The sequence below is a fragment of the Hemiscyllium ocellatum genome, chromosome 9, assembly GCF_020745735.1.
Source record: "Hemiscyllium ocellatum isolate sHemOce1 chromosome 9, sHemOce1.pat.X.cur, whole genome shotgun sequence".
Taxonomy (NCBI): Eukaryota; Metazoa; Chordata; class Chondrichthyes; order Orectolobiformes; family Hemiscylliidae; genus Hemiscyllium; species Hemiscyllium ocellatum.
This window is the reverse complement of record NC_083409.1, coordinates 37,353,326-37,363,726: the sequence shown is the minus strand read 5'-3', so window position 1 is coordinate 37,363,726 and position 10,401 is coordinate 37,353,326. Positions and strand designations below refer to the sequence as shown.

The window sequence follows — 10,401 nt, the reverse complement described above, 5'->3', positions numbered from 1 at the left end:
CATAGTGTCAGGTACATTAGTTAGAGGGAAATGGGTCTGGGTGGGTTACTCTTCGGAGGGTTGGTGTGGACTTGTTGGACCGAAGGACCTGTTTCCACACTGTAGGGAATCTAATCTATACAGAATGGTTTCTGAGCTGTGACCTGTCTGCATTACTGCATCTGATGAACAGTTACATTTGTTCACCACTTCTATTAAAAGAAACTTGCAGATTTAAAATTGAGAACAGCTTGGGTTTATGTGGTTCCTTTAATGTAGTCAGGCATCGTTTCCGAGCATCATCAGCAAAACTTGACACTCGGTCACATAAGGAGAGGTTGGGTTAGGAACAGGCTTGTTTCCACTGTGTGATTTGTGATTAATCCGAGCCCCAGTCTCACTGAGACAGCCAGGGAGCAGACTTGGTGCTGCCTCCCCAGTTCGGTGGTCACGGTGCTCAGTTGAGCATGACCCTGACTGTTGACTGACTGCTCGGTAGAAGACCCAATGGTGTAGACAGTGAATACAAACTGCAGTCAAGCCGCAGCTCTTCAGGGCAGCTTGCACAATGGGTAGCTCCACTCTTTGTGACGAAGTGTCATGCTCAATGCTGAAGTGTAAGTGTCTACAAGGAGAAAGACACTGAAGGGAGCATCTGTGGATAGTGTTGAGGTTTCGAGTCTGTTTTGAATCTTCTTTCTTCTGCAGTTATGAAGGAGAGTCATATTGGACCCATAATGTTTACGCTGTTCCTCTCTCCACTGGTACAGCCAAGTCTGCAGAGTCTCTGCAGCACTTTCTGGTTTTATTTCAGACTTCCAGCATTTGTAGTATTTTGCTTCTCTTTAATTAGCAAGTCTATGGTGGTAGTGAGTGTTGTCTAAGGGTCTGAAAGGGTTAATAATGAGAAATGTAAGCATCACACTCTGTGATGGACTTGCTGGCAGAACCCAGGACTAAGACCTGACATTGATGTCCTGCCTTTGAAAAAAATATTGATTATGTTCATGTAACCTGTAACCAGTTGCCCAACATGAAATGAACTCTGATAAATACTGAAAATCTGAAACAAAAGCAGCAAATTCTGGAGAAAGTCAGGCGGGTCTGGCAGCATCTGTGGAAACAGAAACAGAGTTGATGTTTCGAATCCAGTATGACTCATTGCCAGAAGTGCCATATACTGTATCTTGTTAGCTACAAGGGCTAACAGAAAACCTACCCCATGGTAAAATGCTGAATTGGTTCAGTTGCACATACAACAGTCGCAACCTTCCAGCAGCTCAGTGCAAGGTCAAGGAAGACTGACCTGCATGGTCCGAGTTCGCAAAATGTACATCAGATCTCTGCAGCCCGTGGAACTGTCTGGTGTCTCCTATTGCACATTCTTCTTCTGGCAAATGTCCATGGTATGCCTGTACCAGTAGCCTTCCCAGCACCTCGTACTGTGTGGGGCACACTAGACACAGACAGAGGTGCTGTGGTTGCCATTTTGATGGACTCTGATTTCCTTAACCTCAGCTCCCGCAGTGCTGTGGGATTGGACTTTGCATTTCGTGAGCACATGTTGGTCAAAGCAGCTGTTTTCATGGAGCACCTGAACAGAAGACAGTGGTGGAGAGACCTTGTCAGGAAATTTTCGTCCTCCTAGCCATGCCTGAACTTCAGTACATGACTACAATTGTTACTCTCGTTCCATTCGATCTGAAGCATGGTACGATCAAGGCATTTTAATAATAATAATTGTTAATCAGGTGAACAAATTATTTCCTCTGGTAGGGGACATCAAAAACAATGGGATATAATGTGAAATCCATGTCTAGGTTAAAATTCACACAATGCCAGGTTATAGTCCAACAGGTTTAATTGGAAGCACTGGCTTTTGGAGCACTAAACCTGTTGGACTATAACCTAGCATTGTGTGATTTTTAACTTTGGGCACCCCAGTCCAACACTGGCATCTCCAAATCAGGTCTAGGTTAGTTTGGGAGAAGCATTCTTCTCACACACAGTGCTGTAGAAATCTGGAATTCATTCCCCTGAAAGGAAATTATTGCTGATGCAAATCAAGACTTCAAGACTGAGGGAAAGATTTTTGTTTGGTTAAGGGTGACAAGTGCTTTGGAGTTGAGGAGGTTCTGGGAGCCGAGGTACAAATCTGTGAGAACGTAATTGAGTTGTGAAGCAGACTGAAGCTGTTGAAAACCCTAGTCCTGTTCCTTGGGTTGTATGTACACAATGAATTCAGTTTGATTTGATTGATTATTGTGACATGTATCTAAGTACAGTGAAAAGTTTTGTTTTGTGTGAGTTACAGGTAGATCATACCATACAAAGTCCATCAGGGTAATAGAATAGAGTGAAGAATACAATGTTACAACTGCAGAGAAGGTGCACAGAGAGAGAGAGAGAGAGAGAGAGAGATATCAACATCAAATTTGGTTGTTCGCCATTTCACTGAAGGACAAAGAACCTTTGCAGTGAATTGACTTTGAAACAGATATTATGAAAGTCGAGAATGTTTACAGGGAGGGTTGGGGGTGAGTGTTTCAGGATCAGAATGCTAAAGATAGACAACTTGCAAACATAACCAATCAAAACGTGGTCAATCGATTAAAGACCGCCCTTTAAAAAGTGGATCTGAATCAGGAGTGTTTACAGAATACAGTTGGTGCATTATTCAGGTTGATAGTATTAGGAAAATGTTCACAAAGAGTGTTGTAAGTTCCACTAGCAATTCTGGATATCATTCTGCAAAACTGGAGTCAGAATAATCATTCAACTCCAAGTGTACTCGGAGTGCAGAACTGAAACTCACTGTAACAACTGTAAGTTTCACATCATAATTTCATTCTCAAAGTAAGCTTCAGACAAACGTGTTCTGTCTTGCCTGCACTATACAGTTTCACCTCATGAGTCTAATGAAGGAAAATATAATATTAGCACAGGTTAAGCGAAACAGGGCAATCCACATTAATGTGGGTAGTCTCTTCATTGCTTTAGTGACCATCTTCCTAACTGCTGTAACTGGATTTACCTTGGGTTACAGGAGCAGGCAATTTAGTTCATGGTCATGGTACTTTTGCTGATCAATAGCACCTCCATCTCAATTAGTAACCCAGTCCTGTTTTCAAAGTTATGGTCAAAAGTATATTCCAATGTCCACTGTCCATTCCAATGGTTCATTCCGGCTCACATAACAAGTCCTCTTCCTTCCACCTCTTGTTGTTTCGTCAATTATTGTAAGCCTGTATCTTCTTTTACTTCAACCCAAGGAAACAGTTTCTTCTTAGTTACTCTGTGAAATTTGCAGATAAGCTTATGCACTTCTGAAGCTTCTCTTACATTCCTTTGTTCTGATGGAATGCAAAACCAACCTCTCTGATCCCTGTGGGTATCTAGTCCTTAATAGCATTCTAATAAATCTTCTCCGCCACCTCCCCCCAGGCTTTTGGTGAGTGATACCATCAAAGATCTATCAGTGGTCAGTTATTATTGCCATATAGTGAGATAGAAAGACCAAGCAGATGTTAAGCATCTGTTGTACTACTCTGAGAAAATGCCTTGCTGCAAGAATCATTTGAAATGTAATAATTTTCCCTCTTTTATGTCTTTCAATCTGCATGGTGTCAACACATGGGCTGAAAAGCAACACATTAGGAAATGTTATCACATTTGGAAAACGTTGCCATGGAATTGAACAGCTATGCTTCAGAATTTCCCAGGTGGCTGTTGGCTCAATGAACTCTCACCCCTCCTTACAATATACTTCCTTTCTTATTTTTTGGGGCCCAGAAATGAACTTGTTCCACACATTGGGAGGAATTTACAGAGCCTTTACTTAGGAACATAGGAATTGTAGCATGAAAAGACAAGATTATTCAATCTTCTATAGTTGCATGATAGAATGATCATGGAGTTGTTGAGCTACCTTTCAATCTGCCCTGCCAGGATATGAAGAAAAATGAGGGGAAACATCCCTCCATTTGAAGGTAGAGAGTTTCACTTTATCATAGTGTTAAAAAGGATGTAACAACTGTTAGTTTTGATGTACTCATTGATATCTTTTTGTCTTTCAATTTGAATTGTTGATCCACATTTGAATAAACCTGGACACTTTCTTTCCCTTAATCAGCCTCTGTTGAGTCATGTACCATGTCCTCCGAACATTTGTATTCGTGAGAGAGGAAGTGTTGCTAATCACTTACCTAATTAAACATTTTTGTTTGTGACAGGAAACGCGAAGCAGCGGAAACAACTTTGGAGGGGTGATCTTGCAACAAGTACAGCAAAGCTAATTTTCTTCTAAAGGTGAAGTGAAAGTGTTTTGGAGTCGAATATAAACTGTCCTCAATACCTTTGCAATATTCATTGCATTTACAATTAGATTGTTAGACAAAAATTAAAGCAGGTGAAATAATAAAGCACAAGGTGGAATATTTACACTTTCTCCACTAAGCTGACTGGAAACAGTTTGTGGCAGCTTTCCATGGTTCAGGAGGAAGGAGACCATGTGTGGGCATAGCTGACTGGGCCTTCTTATATAAGCAGAGGAAACTCCCACTCAGAGTGAGACAGCAATTGCATGTGCGAGGGACAGAACACCGGTGAATTTTTTTGATGCTGAACTGCAAAAGGAGGAAGACCCAGATATAGCAGGTGACAAGCAGCACTTTGGAGACTGGATTTTGGACTAATCATGGAGCCTGATTTCAGATACCCCCAGGTTTACACCGTGGGCAGTGATCCAAACCTTGATCATTATCCGACAGTTCCAGCGCACCCAGTAATGCTGCCAACACAGAAGGAAAGGAAGACGGAGTGGCAGAAAGCATGCACTGTTGTAATTCTATTCCTGGCACTCTTAATATTAGCTGGAATGGCATTTGGGGGCTTCTATTTGTTTCAACTCCATCAAAAACTCGACAAAATAAAAGAGGTATGCGATTCTTCATGTTGCTGGCTAAAAGTCTTCAATTACTTGAAGTCAGAAAGTTCTGAAAACCAAATATTGTTTCTTTTTCTTACTTTGATCAGGGTCAGGCCAGTGAAGGTCAACAACAAAAGATTATTGGTGAGTATAGAAAAGGATTAATTTGAAAACAAAATACTTTGATTCTGTGTGTGATGATATCGAACATGTCATGTTACTTGAGACCAATTACACATGGAAGGGTTCCACTCAACTTTATACAATGTTGTTGAGAGTGAACCAGAATTCTTAAAGAATCAACAACCAGCAATGATTCTACTGGGTGATGCCAACTAGAGATAATCTAAAGGTATGGGACAGCCAAGCAGTAAAATGTGAACTTTGTAACATTTCAGGGTGAACTGTAGTCTGATAAGCAACAAATTTAAATTCAAATCTTTTGTATCAATTGTTTGAGCAAGAGTCATTTTAAAGTCAGCCATTGAATTGGGTCAGATGGCTGCTCTTGGTATTATATCAGTCTACGATCTTGTGATTCAATCAGATAAAGTGACTAAGCAAAAGATATCTGATTAGAACCAAGCTTTAACGTTTGCAACTGTGCTGCTGTTTATTGATGTTGAGTTCTTGCCTTTTTCCAGCAGGGCCTCCAGAGATCAGTAAATCGTCTGAGATTGTTGCGCACGTTACAGGTTAGTGACTATCCTGAGGTTCCGAGGCAGGTTTGGTGCGGGTGGGCGTGGGGGCAAAGAGGGAAATACAATAAGCCAATCGTGCAACAAAAAAAGAAAATGGATGGTAAATAAAAGCAGGATGTCGAAATGAAAGAATGCGTGTTAAAGAAATATCACTCGGGTAAACAGGATGCAGGATTTTCACCCAAAAGTAGGAATGATTGCTGATTCAGGAGGGCCCAGAAATTTCCAATGCCAGTCAACATGCTGGTTTCCCAGTCCTATCCCATTTCCGAACCTGGAGGTGGGATTGGTGCTGGAGAAGCTACCTGACAAGCAGCAAATAGTCAATTAAGGTGTGGAAATGGCCTATTAAGATCAACCATCCATTGTAACTTGTCAGTCGCAGAGTGGAAGTCTAATGCCCCCAAGTAGGCCTTGAGACCTTAATCAGCTACCTGGCCACAGCTGCAGGGGTCTTTTTGTTTGAAAGAAACATTTTGCGGGAGGTCACCTCAAGATGGAAATGCTCTCTCCCTTGCCTACAAGTGCACACTGCAGTTTCTTCTGATCAGGACGACTTCGGACCTCCCATGCTAAATTGAATAGCGAGCACACTCTCTGACAATTAATTTACCAATTTATGGAACATCAAGGCCTGATGAATGATTCTAAATAGGGGGAAAAATTATGGAGGGACCCAGTGGTAGTCTTGGCAGCTGACCGGACAATTATCGGGATTCCCGTGTCTCCTTCTCTTTGGCCCTCGTGCCATCCAGCAACTGAACAGGTTAGGGCCAAGCTTCCTCCCAAGACCAACAACAGCTCCTGTGGTTAGGAACAGGAGCGCAGTGCCTGCCCTTCAATGAGGAATTCCCACCAAACTCAAGAAACCCACAATCAGGCACACCAGTGTTTGCAACATGACAAGACTCCTACCCGCTGCCAGGTAAAAACCAGCTGCCCATGGACCTTCCCACCACAGACTTAATTGGAACAAAGGTGGGAATATGGTGGTGTCCACCAAAATTGCCAAGGTGGAGGCCACAAGATTCCATCTGGTGTGGCTATAACCCCTATTTGACCATATGTCCCCCATTTGTTAACTTTGATCAGTTTAACACATATTTTGGATTACATAGGTGTATGGGCTAGCATCCCTCCATCGGTCAATGACACCTAGAAGAAACAGTTGCTTGTGGATCTTTGGTCGTACAAACCGCTGCCATGTTGGGCCTCTACAGTCACAGATACAACACTTCAAAGGGATGAACTTGTTTTTTGTGCTGAGTGCCTGGGACATTGTGGGATTAAAGATATATAGAGATAATGGTTAATATTGACAAAACAAAAAAAATTAACGCTGAAGGAAGATGTTAAACAAGTCTACACTGGGATTCTTCTTTTCAAATGTGTATAACTAGAATTATATAGTTATTTTTAAAATTTATTTGACAATCCATAGGTGACATATTCAGCAAGCCCACTCATTTGTAAGGACTTGTTTGCAATAATTGTTTTACAGGATTGAACGTCATTAAGAATTCCAAGACACTCGGGTGGGATGCTAAGTTGGGTCTTGCCCTGGTCAAAGGAGTAAGCTACAATGCAGGAGCATTGATCATCAATGAATCTGGAAACTACTTAATTTACTCCAAAGTGTTCTTCCGAGGGCAAGTGTGCAAACCGGACGTTTATCTGGAACATATTGTGTTTAAACGAACTAACCTCTATCCTAAAGATATTAAACTCATGGTTACCAATAATGGCAACAGTTGTCCCAGGAGTAGTGCAGGGTGGTCAAGCAACAGCTTTCAATCAGGAATTTTTAACTTAAAAAAGAATGATCGCATATATGTGAATGTCTCCGATCCTACATTTGTTAACTTTGATCAACTTAACACATATTTTGGATTACATAAGCTTTAATTTACATTTTGAAATGCATGTTTTCTTTTACTGTGGCTCTTAGACCTAAGCATCTAAGTATGCGCATAACATATTCTCTACATTAGAGAAGTCCTTGAGAAAGAGTAATTTAATAACATGCTATAGTCAAGCCAATAGTGGAATTGTCTGAATATAGATTGAACTGGATGGGATAGAGGGCAAGAACAATTCTAACAAAGAAGATTTGCAGTCCTCCAATGGGATTAATGTGTAATAAACTAATTAGAATTTTCTGAAGATTTAGTCATATCCAGAGTGTGCTTACATTGAGTTTGGCTATGACTGGATTTGTCTGCATAAAGTATTGGAGTTTTTCACTCATCACTGTATATGGATTAAATGAAGTTTCTGAAAGCTTTCATTTGGTGATTTTTAATTTGTGAATAAAAGCAACCTGTGAGAATAAAAGTTGAACCTAATGGACAGATTATCTTATCTAATGAATGGATAGAGCAGAGGTTACACATGTTGATTCTGTAGCGTCTGTTTTTTTTCAGTGCTAGGGGTGCTATTGTGAGTGCAGTGAGGGTGTAAGTGTACGTGTTAAGAGGGTGTATCAATGCAGTGTAACAGATCTTGACAATGGTCAGTAGATCATTTGATTTCAATGGTGCCATTTTAGACCTGGCTGCTCGGCCCAATGCCCTTTCCTAATCTTGACCAGCTGGACACATATTAAGATAGGAAACCCCCACATCCCTTCAATCTACCCACCTACTTTAGTTAAAATGTTCATCACCTACTTTCAAGTTTAATTTTTGCTGGCTTCTGCTGAGTCAGTTGGAAGTGTTTGGTAGCATGTACCGATATCAGATATTGGTGGAATTTACAGGGCATAAGTGTGACTTGTAGCGCTTACTTCAATGGTTCTTCTCACTTCCTGTTGTGGGGAGTTTTCAGTCCCTTTGACCTGCATCACGGCAGGGAGACTCAGTCAAGGCAACACAGAGTAGGACAAGTTCCTTGAAGACGGAGGAAACAGTTCTGTCAGCACAAAGTTGTATTCATTCAGTTTCTTTAGGGATCCATTCTCTCACCTCAGTTTCAGTGAGGAACTGTGCAGGAAACGTTGCTAATTTACAAAGGAATATTCACTAAAATCTGCCAGATGTATAACGGGCAATGCAAGAAATGCATTACTCATCATTTTAAGGTGGTCATAGCAATGGAGTACCTCATGTTAGAAACCTTCCTGGTTAGAATGGCCAACCTATCAAACACTTTACAGTCCACCACCTGTTGTTGTGTAAGGAAGGTGAGTAATGCTTTTTATGTCAGGATAGGGAAATATATCACACTCTCTCCTCCCAGAAAGAGAATTGGGCTTCTCTTTGCCAATAGGTGTTCCTATGTTACAGGGGGTTATTGACTGCACATATGTCTCTTTATGGATGTCGCATTTATATACAGTTATATACCACAAAGAGTTTCTCACTCTAAATGAGCTAACAGTGGTCTACCCTGATCATCTATTAATGCAATTTTTTTCTTTTAAGTCTGATATCCCTGAAGCAGTTATGATGTTTTTATTCTGCAGCCAGTTCAGTATTTGAGTCAACATGTCAAAACAGAGATTGGGAGATAGAGCTTTCCACTGACCACTTGGTTCCTCACTCAAGGACATATGGGCAAAGTGAACAAGAGCCAGATATCCATGTGAGACATCATTGAAGAAACCATTGGGGTGCTGAAGCAAGGCTCCTGTTGCCTGCGATGCACTGGCAGAGTTACACAATAGTCATCAATGCATGGTTCCATTCTTTTTAACAAGGTCGCCACAGAAATAGTGGAAGCACTGATAGTTATCTTTCAAGAACATTAGAAAGAAAGAAGAATAATTTGTTTCAGGAAATGTCCCAGGGGATTGGAAAACTGCCAATGGAACGCCCTTATTCAAAAAAGGGAAGTTAACAATCAGACAGTTAAGTGTACATCAGTTAGCTTAATGGCTGTCATTGGGAAAATGAAACATTCTATTCTAAATCTTGCAATAATAGGCCATTTTGAAACAGACAAAAGAATTAAGCAGGGTCAGCATGTCTTCATGGAATGGACATCATACCTGGCAAAATTTATGACAATTCTTTTAGAAAGTAACAAGAGGGTAGATAATGAGAAACCAGCAAATACAAGATTTAACGTTTCCAAAGATATTTGGTAAAGTGTCACACATTGGGCTATATAACAAGATTAGAGCCTATGATATTAGGGAATAGTATATTTGCAGAGATTTAGAATGAGGGAAACAGTTTCAGGATGGCAACTTATAACTGGTGGAATGTCACAAGGATCAATGCTGGGGCCATAATTATTTATAATACATAGTCATGACTTGGATGAGGGAAGTGAGTGTGTTAGCACCAAGTCTGCAGACGACTCAATTATGGGTGGGAAGGATTATGCAAAGAGTCTGCAGGTTAATTGAATGGGAAAAAGCTTGCCAGATGGAATATGATATAGGAAAATGCAAGGTTGTCTACTTTTGCAGGAAAAATAGAGGAGCTGAATACTATTTAAATTGATACATAACCAGGGATTAGACAGCACAGTAGCTCAGTGGTTAGCACTGCTGCTTCACAGTGCCAGGGACCCAGGTTCAATTCCACTCTCGGGTGACTGTCGGTGTAGAATTTGTACATTCTCCCCATGTCTGCATGGTTTCCTCTGAGCTCCTCTCAAAGTCCAAGGATGGGTAGGTTAGGTGGATTGGCCATGGGAAATGCAGGGTTACAGGGATGGGTCAGTGGGTGGGTTGAATGGGCTACTTCCACACTGTAGGGATTCTATGATAAACGCTGCAGCAGAGAAGGGCTTGCAATCTCTTGTGCATAAATCACAAAACCATATTCAATGCATAATAGAGAAGGT

At 41.1% G+C, this 10,401-nt stretch overlaps 1 protein-coding gene across 2 annotated transcripts; it reads left to right on the top strand.

The window, feature by feature from the left end:
• Positions 1-4,292: 4,292 nt before the first annotated feature.
• On the top strand, positions 4,293-7,812 carry LOC132818661 (tumor necrosis factor ligand superfamily member 6-like). Of its 2 annotated transcripts, none has more exons than XM_060829683.1 (4): positions 4,293-4,915; positions 5,014-5,050; positions 5,554-5,601; positions 7,109-7,812. In XM_060829683.1, the coding sequence occupies exons 1-4, from the start codon at positions 4,676-4,678 to the stop codon at positions 7,510-7,512; spliced, it is 729 nt and encodes a 242-aa protein (XP_060685666.1). In that variant the 5' UTR covers positions 4,293-4,675; the 3' UTR covers positions 7,513-7,812. The 2 variants fall into 2 exon arrangements, with proteins under 2 accessions (XP_060685666.1, XP_060685665.1); XM_060829682.1 differs by having other exon boundaries at positions 5,551-5,601.
• The last annotated feature ends 2,589 nt before the right edge of the window (positions 7,813-10,401 follow it).